Here is a 12,692-nt window from a genome sequence, read left to right as displayed (position 1 = left end):
CAAACTTAACCATGATCCAATTCCCTCTTACTTTTCTAAAAAAGTGCTGAATTGTTTGGAATATCAAGAGTCTGATATAATACCAATTTACTGATCCTAATCTTTCTTGTTGGCTCCTTGGAAAGCAGTAGCTGATCTGATTCTCCATCAGCTGAGCCTTGCTGTCTTCCTCGCTTTGCAGAGCAACTCTAGTTACCTTTGTGCTGCTTCCATGGTGTCTGCTGTCATTTTTGGCATTTGCAAATTGCTCAGGGCTCACTTGAACAGCAAGTTACCTCAGTGATGTACTACTAATGGTCTCAAGCTCTTGCCTGAACCAGCCTTAAAAAAATTCAAAATACAGCTTGCCTGTGAACATTTCTCAGCCTGCTGTAACAAATTTTAACTAGTTAGATGTTTAGTTTTAAAAAAGCCCAGACTGCAACTTCCCCACATTCAGAAATTAAACCATCCAATTGGCTGCATGATGAAGTAAGTTGATTGCATTTCACTCAATTTGGAAGAAGTCCTTGTTTGTAGTTGCCTTTGACTTTGAACCCAGCTGGGCCTTTTTGTTCTTATTGTGTAAAGCTGGTAGTTGTGTTGGTTTACTTGGTGTTTGCTTTGTCTGCTTGCTATGGAAAACACAGTCCCACTGCCAAACATTTTTTTCAGCTTCAAACACTTCAGAGTGAAAACTCGAACCTCAGGAAACAGGCCACAACCAATGTGTACCAGGTGCAAACTGGTTCTGAGTACCCAGAGACTTCCAGCCACTCTTCCTTAAAGCGACGTCCATCTGCCCGGGGCAGTAGGCCCATGTCCATGTACGAGACGGGATCAGGTCAGAAACCATATCTCCCAATGGGAGAAGCAAACCACCCTGAGGAGAGCAGGACGAGACTCCAGCCCTTCCCTGCGCACGTAAGTAACACTCCTGGTGCTTCCACTGCTCACTATGTAGCCCGACTGCTCTCTCCCTCCTTCTGAACCCAAGATCCCTGTGCGTCTGCTTTGCCAACCTGGGCTCTGAGAGTCGGCCTTGTTTTTGCTGTGTTAATGTGTTCACGGGTGTTTGTGGTGTTCCGACAGCACACAGGCCGTGGGCTGAATGTTTTCTGGTCAAGCTGGAGATTCTGGCTCTTGCTCAATTCCCAGTCCCCTTTCCTCCTCATTTCCCTGATATATTTCCCAGCCATTTCCTGATGGAACATTTTGTGTAAAGCTTCCTTCCTTCCCCATTTGCAAAAACAAAAGCAAATGGTAAAGGTTACTAGCAGAAGTGTCCTCTTTGAGGTAGACAGGGTTGTGCCTCTTTAGGCCCTGGAGCCCTTAGGAGAAAAGATACCTTTTGGCTCCTCCCTCATGAGCAGGTGGCACTTGTGGCCAGTACACCAGCCAAGTCTAGAAGACCCAGGCTCTGCAGCCTGACACAGGCTCCCAGGCTCCCAGCACCCATGCTGTGAGCCTTTGCATCCTCCTCCTCCCCTTCCCGCAGGAAGTGTGGCCTTGTCTTCTCTTCAGAATGAATTGTTAGAACTCTACATCCACCTTAAAACTGTTGTGCTTAAAACTGATGTAGACTATTCTATACCAGCGTTCTAACAATCTCATTTTGCAATGAGATAAGTATTGTGTTCTGAGGTTTTCAAATATGTGTTTTGGATAAATTTATTTTTAAAAAATCTAAGTTTGGGGCCTGGGGATGTGACTCAGTGGTAGAGTGTTTGCCTGGCATGTGTGAGGACCTTGGATTAATCCCCAGAATTGCCACACACACACAAAAAAATTCTGTATTTAAAAAAAGTTACAGACATTTCAAACGTTACACATTGCTTCTTCAGAGTCTAATGTTTACCATTTTGAACATTGAGTTATAATTTCTTCAAATTGTTTATGAGTTCCAAATTCTCAGAGTAAATGCAAAGCAAAGGATACAATCTAGTATATTAAACCCTAGTTTAATTGTGTTAAATTGCACAGTGGTAAAACTGCAATGTTGTTACAAGTAATTGAGTCCATTATTTCAGTTTGAAGTTGTTTGGGTTAAAACTCGAAGGCAATTGATTTGATACATTTAGTGTAAAGGAATGCTGTTAAACTTATTTTTGTATGACTAAAAAAAATCGGGAAGAGCAACCTTTGTTAGCTTTTACAGTGTACTTTGTATTTAGAAGAGTTGAGAATGTAGGGAAGTGATATTATTGCAGAAGTTCTGTAATTGCAGTGCTGCAGGTTAGAGTGGTGGCGTGTACCATGTGTAATCTTGCACACAGTCTCTCATATTAGTCCTGATTGAAAAAACGAGTTCAGTTTAGACTCTTCATTGGAAATCACTGTTAGCAAACGTGACCCATCTACTAGGTCTTCTTTTCCCATATGGAAAAAAGGAGTCTTTTAAATTCAGAGTGATTTCCCGGGGATTCCAGGCCCCTGGGGCCGGGTCTTGGGCTGTCACTGAGAGTTCAGGACTCCCCCGACATGGGATGCTGCCTTCTGGATTCTCTTCCTGAAGCCAGGGTAGGTGGCCGGGCTCGTGTTTGTTTTGTGTTTTCCCGAGTGTGTTTCTCTTTCCCCTTCCAGATCGGGAGGAGTGCGCTTGTGACCTCCTCTTCATCTCTGCCTTCCTTCCCCTCCACACTTTCCTGGTCGAGGGACGAAAGCACCCGAAGGGTTAAGTACACTCTGAATGGTCTGCTCTGGAGGAGGGACAGTGCTCCTGGGCGCTTTGTGCTTGGGCGCTGGCCCTCCTGTCCCTGTCCCCTGCTAACTGCCCTCTGTCCTGCATGAGGTGGTGCTGGCTTCCGTCCTGGTTTCCCAAAGTGCAGCGGGCACGCACACTCGTGCATACACGCACACGCACGTATGCTGTGGAAAGGCGGCCTCCCCCTTATCTAACTCCACATTGCTCATTTTCACATTGTGTTTAACAGTTCGCAAATCACCCTATAGCATTTATTCTGAGCATACTGTCTTTTTAAAATAATTACAAAATTAGCTGGCTGCTGGTTAAATATTGTAATAGGGCACATCTGTCCAATTTATTCAGAGCTGCTCTTAACAGATTAAAACTGTTCCATTTGGACTGGCATGAAAACTTTAAACTGCTGACATATTTTATGTCAGCACCATACTTTCCAAACCAAGGTTTTACAGACTCTGCATCCTAAATCAGAATTATAACACTTAGCATTCATTGATGGAGGATACAGGTAGCTGTTAGCAGAGAGCTAGCCGTTCACCTGCGTTGGTTAGTCAGACCCAGCCTGCTGGTGTGTAATTTATATTCCCGAGAGCAACACATGATCCAGGTAAGCTCCTTTTAGTATAGCCAGGCAACAGGTATTAAGCATCTCTTTATACCCAGCCTTTTGGTAAGTCAGTTATAAGCAACATAGTCCCTGTTTCCAAAGGCACTGTCATTTAAAAAAATTTTTTTTTTTTTTTTTTTTTTTTTTTTATCATGCACTGAGGATATGACTGCAGCATGTCCTCTCCATGCTGGGGAAGCCATGCAAACAGCCCAAGTTTGAAGACCTGTATTCAGATTCTATCTCAGGCTTTTTTTCAATAAAGGATATTATAGCAAAGGTGAAAGGAAGGAAGGCGGCAGTGAGCCGGGGACCACCTTTACAGACCAGGGGGAATTCACACTGAGCCTTCGTCCAGTCCCCAGAACCAGGAACCACGGAGAATCCTCTGTCCACTGTCAGTGGCATGGAACTAGCTTAGGCCCTTTTGAAATTCATTATTGCACTTTTGAAGTTATCTATTAAAAAGAATTCTTGATACATCACACAGTCTTCCAAGCAGTCCTAAAATTTATTTGTAATGTTGTTGTTCTAGTAAAACTAAAGGACAGCCAAATAGGAATGAAATATCTCATTTGAAATTGTGTCAGTGAGTCAAGTAAACCTCTTCTGTCCACTATGAAATTTTGTGGGTTTAAAAAAAGTTTTGTGGGTTTTTTTTTTTTTTGGTAGCTTCAAAAATCATTGCAAAGACTGCTTACTGAGAGACAGTTTTATACAAAATTAACAGTGAAGTCTTTTAAACTGATCACCTTAGTTGTTCATGATGACTTCATCCTGGGTTTAGATATTTATGACATGTCTATATTCAGAGAAAACTGCAAATCTATTAAATAAACTGAACCAGCACCAGCTATAAGGTAACTTTTCTATTAACAGCTTTGAGAGAGCAACACTTTTAACCAATGGCTCTTGGCTCTGCATGTTCACAATAATTCTCATAAAATTAAATGCTGGCTACATTGAAACCTGTTTGCTTTTGTTGACAACGATGAAGGACTTAATGCGTAAGTAACTGACTTCCCAGGTAATTGTTTCTATACTTGAGGAACATTACCTGAGTACTTTGGGTGGGTTTGTGAATTGTTACTCCTCTATAATGTTTAAAAGAAACTTTATACTTTTGATCATTGTGGGTAAAGCATTAGATCTGTAACTATCAAATTTACATCAAGGAAGTCAAAATGATCCGTTATAAAAAGTGGAATTTTCTGAGTTTAATTTTTTTCACTAGAGCAGCTCTGGATGAACTTTCCAGTATAATTATTTTAAGTGTAACTTTTGAAGTTTTTACCAGTTTTGTGTTTGTATACACACACACTAAATGAAAATAAATTTAAAGATTAGTCAGACGTTCCCTGCAAAGGCAAGAAGAGTTTGGAGAGTTTTTTGGTTTTCTGAGTTCACGTCTGGAAGACCCTGGTGTCACTCTTCCCTGCACTGGATATGGTGCCTACCTTTTGTCTTCCATCCCAACTTCTGGTAACCAGTAATTCACTGATTCATTTCTGGTTTTTGGGTTTTGGGGGCGGGGGTTGTTTGTTTGTTTTTTGGCAGGGGGCAGGTACCGGGGATTGAATTCAGGGGCACTTGACCCCACTGAGCCACATCCCAAGCCCTATTTTGTATTTTATTTAGAGACAGGGTCTCACTGAGTTGCTTAGGTCCTTGCTTTTGCTGAGTCTGGCTTTGAACTTTCAATCCTCCTGCCTCAGCCTCCTGAGCCACTGGGATTACAGGCGTGCGTCACCACACCCAGCTCCTCTGACGCATTTCTTAAAACCAGATCAAAATGTACTACAGGTGAAGCAGGACTACTTACCAGTAGGAGATATAAACAAAGGGATCTTAAAACTTCTAGCAGATTTTATAAAACTTAGTTTTATAGACTCCTTATGTGGCTTATATGCTTTTAATTTTTTGCTAAATGAATTTGAGTGACTAGAGTAAAAGTTTATGGTAAACTTCAGGAGCCCAAAGCAAGTATCTTCTATTAGAGTGGGTAGGGACCACGTAGAGCATCTTGCGGAAATTGTAAGATCTCAGCAGAGAACACTTGTCTGGGAGAGAAAAAGAGGGAGACCGTAGGGACAGGAAGCAAAATGTGGTGTGACTGAGGAGGGACCCTCACCCTGGGACTGGCCAGTACCCACAAGGCCTTCAGAGGGCCAAACAGAACTATTAGTAATGAGCAAATTATTAGACCTTATTTAGACTTCTATGAACCAATTTACTCTTTTTCTTTTTCTTTTCTTTCTTTTTTTTTTTTTTTTTCATTCCTATACTGGGGATTGAATCCAAGGCCTCATACATGTTAGGCAAGAACTCTACCACTGAGCTACATCTCCAGCCTTTTTTTTTTTTTAATTTCAAGATGGGGTCTTACTACGTTGCCCAGGAGGGCCTTAAACTTGTGATCCTGCTATCTGGGCCTCCTGCTTAGCTGGAATTGTAAGCGTGCATTACTGTGCCTGGCTTGACTTACTCTAAAGTAGTTATTCTTTAGATGAAGGTACAAGCCTGCATGTATTTAACCAAAGCTTATAGTCACATTTTATTGCAGCATCAATATAAAATTTCTCAGTCATATGTTTTGATTAACTTGGATGAAATTCAGGAGATAGATTTGGAAATAGCTTATACTTGCATTTTGCAAGGTAATCAGTTTAAGGTTTGAATCAGCTTGCATCAATTTCTGTTAGATAAAGAAATTCTTAAATTTTATGAATAAATGCATTCCACGGGAAAATAGTTTTCATTCAACATCCTATAACTAACATGGTCCCCTTCAAAGGCATGTGATCCAGGCCCCTTCACATTTCGTTACCCTGGGATGCACTGTATTTAGTGGTGCTGTTATTTTCTTAGAACATTTTCAAAATTCCTCCTTTAAATCTACGTTCCATTTTTTAATCTCTACAGTATACCAAGTCTCTATATTTTAAAGGGCAGGTACTTTTAGAAACAAAAGTGGTTTAAAACCAAAAGTCAACTGGGATATCCATTTTGGTTCACAAACAACATATGGCTATAAACTAATAATGCCAGTTTTCTCAGGTGGCTCATAAAAACCATCTTTGAAGGCAACCTTGGAGAGCCAGAGGTTTTGAGCAGCAGCAGTCACCCGAGCCCCAGGCATGGAATGTTGGAAATACCTGTAGCAGGATACAGGGGCCTGGGCTCTGGGTCCTTTTTTTTTCTAGAGCCTCTTGTCCTTGGGTCGGTCAGCCATATTTTTGGCCCTTCATTTTCTCTTCTGGTGTTAAACCATAAGATAACCTGCAGACAACTTCCAGCACTGAAGGTCTGTGATCCATAAGTGCTGGCATGTTTGCTTATTGACTGCATCTTGTTCTGTTGTGAGTTTCTTCCACCTTGAGAACAAAATGAGACAGTCTTACCTGACTGCGTCAGTTTAGTTTGTGGAGCTGTTTGTGGAGTAGCCACTGAACTAAGAAGAAAATGGTGCAAAGAAGGAAAGAAATTATTTCTGAATCCACTGTTCATTTTTACTAAATTTCAGTAAAGGGTTGGCTCCTGTCCCAGATGAGGTCTGGGTGTGAAGGCCATGTAGCCTCACGGTAATTACTTCCCTGGGAAGACTCTGAAGTGCCCTGTGTTCTGCACTAATGGGGGTCTCCTGTTCTTTCCTGTAGGCTTCCAGGCTGGAGAAGCAGAACAGCACCCCTGAGAGTGACTATGACAACACTCCCAATGACACGGAGCCAGACGAGACGGGGTATATCTATGGAAAGAGTGCGGGGGGCACTCAAGGATCAGTGACCTGACAGGCCTTGGCCATCTGCATCCCTTGTCCCTGTTTTCAAACCTAGGTCTTAAAATATTCAGGCGCAGATTCACAGTCTACATGTCTTGATCCACATTATTGCCACAGGGGCTTTTTGCCCTTTTACCAGCTGGTTGGGCGTGTCTGGGTGTCTGTGCTTACAGTCAGTACTTCACTTCAGTGTTAAGTGGACACTAGGCTGGTTCTTCACTGTACCTCGGCAGAGGTTCTAATGCCACCCCCTCCCCACTGCCGCCATTCCCTCCTTCCCCCGCCTCACCCTGTCTACTGGGTTCTGACTTCCAGCCGGAGGGCAGAAGGAAATGGCCTCTAGGCTAGCGCTACCCGTGGGTGAAGCAGAGCCTTCCCTGCTGCTTCGAACAGGATAAGGAAACCACAAGTCAGCCTGTGTATGTGTTCAGCTGATGCAGAAGAGTGGTTCCTAGAAACTGAAGCAGCAATATGCACCTGTCCCAGTTAGCCACTTCCTTACTGTTCGCAGGTCAAGCCGAAAGGGAAGGCAAAGGAGCATGGTGTGGCCAGGCGAGTGCTCAGTGCCAGACCCAACAGAGCCCCACACTGCCCCCAGCCCCACGCTCCCCAGCACCGAGGATGTTATCCGGAGGACTGAACAGATCACCAAAAACATACAGGAGCTCCTACGAGCAGCCCAGGAAAATAAACACGACAGGTGAGTGGGCCGGAGTCCTGCGCATGCTCCCAAAGGGATGCCCTGAGCGGGGATGGTTTCTGACCTGCTGACTTCAAGGTGGTTGAAAACGGAACAGAAAAAGTTACCCCCGGCGGGCAGTATCCTGGGAGGGACCTGATATCTTCTCTATCTGTCTTCCTGTGTGTTCCCGTGCATATGCATGTGAGTAGCTTCTAAGATTTTCTGCCCGTGAAGGAAGACTCTGCTTCCTGGGAACAGAAGCACAGCCTGCAGTCATTTCTTTCCAGAAGGAAGGGATTGGCTTCTACTTAGTAACTGATCCTTTTGTTCTCTGAGAATTTTGGTAGTTAGGAACTGTTGTGCATAATGTCCTAGTTTCCCTCAGCAGGCTGGATTAGAACACTCATCAAAAATTGTATAACAGCAACCCATCAGGTTTGAGAGAAGAGCAGAATTTCTTTAATCCCAAGAACAGTCTAATGGTCAGCAAAGCCGAGCACTGCAGGGAAGTCCTCCTGACCCCTGCAAGGAACAGCACCGCCCCTTCCTCTGCTTCCTCATAAAGATGCAGCCTGCCTGTGACTCTTCCCTGGGCCCCTGACACTGCTGTGCCACCTCCCCCTTCTCTTTTTCCTTTTCTGTGCAGCTCACACTTCTCCCAGTAGCACTATTTCCCCCTGGAGAAGAGAGGAGTAGTGTGTGTTTATTGAAAGATGGGAGCTGTTCTTTATGGATGGACAGCTTGAAACTCCCAGAGAAAAAGAGGAGCCTGCACAGTTCCTCAGCTCCTTTTGCAGAATCGTGTAGTTGTCTGTCTTCCTGCTTTCCCAGGTGCTTGACACTTCCGTGTTACAAGCACACAGCCCCTTAGGGCCACAGCCTTGGCACTGAGTAGCTCTTATTCCATAGAGTGGAGTGTCCTGCAGCTTTCCGCAGCACAGTCTTGACAGTGTTTAAAGTAATCATGACACACGAATGACTCTGTCCCCAGTCCCCTCAACCCCCATTTATCAGTGTGCTCCACTTTTCATTTCCTCCAATTCAGAAATGCTGTGCTGGTATTTCTAACTAAAAATGTGCTTACATCATTTTGCTCTCTTTAGCAGTTGTCAAAAATATAAATATCTGCCCTGAGGCCATTTCTGGCTTCAGAGATTGCAATACGGGGCTTGGTTCTCTTTGTTAAGATGTACAGATCCGTTCAACACATTTCATGATCTGATCTCTTTTATTTTAGGACCATGAGAAAATGATGCAGAGATTTTAATCATTAGCTTATGCTTTGGGTTTACACTGGAATTGGTCTAAAGAGTTTACACTTTATAAACGGTCAGTGTTCTATTAGAGTTTCTGGCTACTTATATATCCAAGATGCTTTCATTTGTAGTCTGGTGCTGTACTAATGAAACCCAGTCCTTTCTTGATGGTTTTCTCCTTTTGTCAATCTGTTGCTCACCTCATCTCAAGGAGTCCTGTAGGCCTTATACCACTTTGAGGCCTGGTTCCCTGGGCCCAGCAAACTCCCCTCAGACCCTGCCTTCCTGCAGCCTGTTCCTGTCTCCTGGGCCTACAAGTCCCACTCCCCTTTCTGCTCCTCTTCTGTCTTTCACACACACATGTGTGCATATACTCAGGGATTACAACTGATGATGCACAGAGTGTTTTTTTATTTTCTTTTTGAAAGAAACCAGTCTGACCTTGCAAACATAAACTCCCTCAGACACAGGAGAAGTACCATCTCATGCGTCTCTGCCCCTTTTCATGTGTGTGGCTCGTCAGGGATGTCCAAGGATGAATTGTGTTTCTCAAAATTAAGCCCTAACCAGTAGAGCATAAAACTCTTAGGCATGGTTCTTAGCTGTGGGGATATTATTGGGAACATTCATGAATGACACAAATGATTGCTGTGGACATGGCTCTTTCTGTAGGACCAGGTAGGCTGTTGTCCCTTCACATTTGCTAGTTAACTCCATATTCATTGGCATTTTTGTTAGTACATCATATATGGTTCTAATTGCTCACCAAAGTAAAAGTAAAAGGGTATGGTGGCACACACCTGTAATCCTAGTGACTCGGGAGGCTGGGCTAGAGGTTTGCAAGTTTAAGCCAGTCTCAGCAACTGCGTGAGGCCTTAACCAACTTATGAGACCCTGTCTCGAAATAAAAAATGTAAAAAATGGCTGGGGATGTGGCTCAGGGGTAAAGTGCCCCACAGTTCAATACCAGTTCCAGAAGGAAAAAAAATAAGGATTTTCCATTTGAAGGCATTTTTAAATAATATAAACCATTCTTCTCTTGGCTTAATTAAAATAGTATTTGGGGGTTTTTATTTGTTTGTTTGGTATGGAGATTGAACTTGGGGGCATTAACCACTGAGCCACATCCACAGCCCTTTTTAAAATACTTTATTTAGAGCTAGGTCTTGCTGAGTTGATTAGGGTCTTGCTAAGTTGCTGAGGTTTGCTTTGAATTCAGGATCCTCCTACCTCAGCCTCCTTAAACCATTGAGATTACAGGCATGCACCATCGTGCCCAGTGTAGGCAGTCTTAATTAAAATAGTTTTGATACTAAATGTCTTACAGAGGAGAAGTAGAGATTGCTTATGATCATCTTTATTCAAAACCCAACTTCATGGGTTCTCGTTAGGCCAAAACATACCCATGGGTGGCAGTGTCTCTTCACATACTAAAAATTGCTCCCAAAGTACTTTGCTCACGTCCAGCATCCATCCAGCACTGTGAGTTAGTCCTTGGAGACACAAAGCCCAGACTTGATGGCAGTGTTGTCCCAAGAATAGCCACTTAACCTCATCAATTTGGTTTTGCTTCTTTTTTCTTTGGTGCTGGGATTAAACCTAGGTCCTGTTCGTGCTGAGCTCGTGCCCCTGCTGCTGAGCTCCCCACAGTTGGTTTTGGCCTTCTGCATACTACAGTGGTAGGCTACTGTACACACTCACCATGCAAACTGAACATTTTTTGAGATGCAGGAAATTGGCCTCATCTGTTGCTTGTCAGAATACTAAAAAGAATCCTGATAAAAGCAGGCTTAATTCTTTCCTTTCTCATCACAAGAAGTCAGATTACTATTCATGAGTGGAAAGAGGCTTGCCATAAGGAACGGTGAGAATCTGTGGCCACCAGGTCTGAAATCAGTACTCCTCTTACCTCTGTGAGGCCAGGACATGTCTTCCTCTCTGCGGTTATAAAATTCCAATCTTAGAAGGCCACAGGGAACGTCAAATGAGTCTCCAGCCCTAGGAGGTCAGGCAGCATGGAAGAAAGGGTGAGGATAGGATTCAGTGTGTGCTGTTTTCTTAGCGCTCATCAAAATACGAGAAAGTGCTGACAGTGCTAATAGCATTTTATCACAGACGAGCACATGGTGACTTCATGACAAAGTAGGTGTCTGAATGAGTATATGAGGCAGACCTCGGTGTTTTCTCTTTATTCAAAGTAAAGATTTATGTCCCTAACAATTCAGATGGATTTAAGTGAAAGGAAGTTAGAAGGGTCCGTTGGCTAAATGGCCCATGGATATTAAAGTATAAGCTCTAATTGTAATTTTAAGGAGTTTTTCTCAGTCCTTTATTTTTAATCTTTGTAGATTTAGGCATGGAAATTATTCAAGGAAACATTTAAGAATGCAATGATGGACTTGAGGCTTTGATCCTATTTTTTGCCTTCTCTTGGCCAGCAGTATATGTTGCCGCATTTCACAACTGGAGATTGTTTTTACAGATTGACTGAACTTTCACCAGAGGACAGGGACCCCACTTTATAACCTTTATAACCTTCTGCCTTCTGTTGTGGAGGATGCACAGCAGGTGGGCCACTGTCCCCACTTCATTAAAGGAATGTAGATGGAAACATTTCAGGTCCCTGATACGCGTCTGCCTCCAGATCATTTTGACAGTCTTTGACTCACCTCTTCTATTTTGCAGTTATGTTCCCTGCTCAGAGAGGATACACGTAGCTGTTACAGAAATGGCAGCATTATTCCCCAAAGTAAGTCCCTTTCTACTCACTTGCTTTAGATCCTTTTAATTGAACTACAAGAAATTTCTTCATGAACTTTATATCATATTAACCATTTTGTAGCATGTAGAATTTTTAAACATGTAAACAGTCTCATTGGGTTTTGAATGATTTTCATTCTACCCCAATACTGATTTTAATAAGACTAGGATATACAAGTCACATCAAGGCAAATCATTAACAGAATAAAATTTTATCTGAAATCTGTCACTGCATGGGTTAATATTTTTAAAACTACCTCAAAATAGCCCACTCTACTGAAATCACCCCACATGCACTTCTGCCTTGGCGTCAGAGCGGTTCCACAAGGTTTGCAGCGTTTAGAGAAGCCTATTGAAGAAGTGGACACCAAAGCACCTCTGACCATGTGGAGCAGCTTGAGGCTTTCAGGCATGTTTGTTCCTTGCTGGTGGCGCACAGCGTGCCGTCCGTGTGAACAGCTGTGTTTTTCTGTTTAGAAACCCAAATCTGACCTGGTGAGAACTTCCCTTCGCTTGCTGACATCCAGTGCCTACCGGCTCCAGTCAGAGTGCAAGAAGGCCCTCCCTGGGGACTCAGGTTCACCCACAGACGTCCAGCTGGTCACGCAGCAGGTCATCCAGTGTGCCTACGACATCGCCAAGGCCGCCAAGCAGTTGGTCACCATCACCACCAAAGAGAACAACAACTGAACAGTGGAGGGCTGTCCTTTCTATTTTCTAGACTTTTTAAAGTCCAATTCAAATTTAAACATGGAACTCCAGATTTTTACAAAAACAAACATTTAATGACAATTTAAAACTTTTTAAAAGAAAACTCAGTATTATTTTTGCATGTTTTCTAACAAATTTTCAACTATTAATTTAACCCACTTGCCTTATTTTGTGCCTCTTTGCCTGTTTAGTTTCTGGTGTCCCATTGTGTTGTC

The 12,692-nt window shown here is 43.1% G+C and overlaps 1 protein-coding gene across 4 annotated transcripts in view; it reads left to right on the top strand.

Annotated features, from left to right (window-relative positions):
* Positions 1 to 12,456, top strand: part of GIT2 (GIT ArfGAP 2) — a gene marked incomplete at its 3' end in the record, with an annotated part of 45,220 nt that extends 32,764 nt beyond the window's left edge. For 2 of the 4 annotated variants that reach the window (XM_079151476.1, XM_079151474.1), the window contains 6 exons: positions 655 to 903; positions 2,563 to 2,652; positions 6,947 to 7,029; positions 7,580 to 7,768; positions 11,692 to 11,755; positions 12,244 to 12,456. In XM_079151476.1, the coding sequence (XP_079007602.1) occupies positions 655 to 903; positions 2,563 to 2,652; positions 6,947 to 7,029; positions 7,580 to 7,768; positions 11,692 to 11,755; positions 12,244 to 12,456 (888 nt within the window). The remainder of the gene's footprint in view (positions 1 to 654; positions 904 to 2,562; positions 2,653 to 6,946; positions 7,030 to 7,579; positions 7,769 to 11,691; positions 11,756 to 12,243) is intronic. The other 2 variants (XM_079151477.1, XM_079151475.1) reach the window with 1 other exon arrangement.
* Between the last annotated feature and the right edge of the window lie 236 nt (positions 12,457 to 12,692).

Source organism: Sciurus vulgaris, assembly GCF_902686455.1.
Source record: "Sciurus vulgaris genome assembly, chromosome: 8".
In the NCBI taxonomy this organism is placed as follows: Eukaryota; Metazoa; Chordata; class Mammalia; order Rodentia; family Sciuridae; genus Sciurus; species Sciurus vulgaris.
Note: the sequence above shows the minus strand (reverse complement) of the source record. Positions and strands in the feature narration are given on the sequence as shown.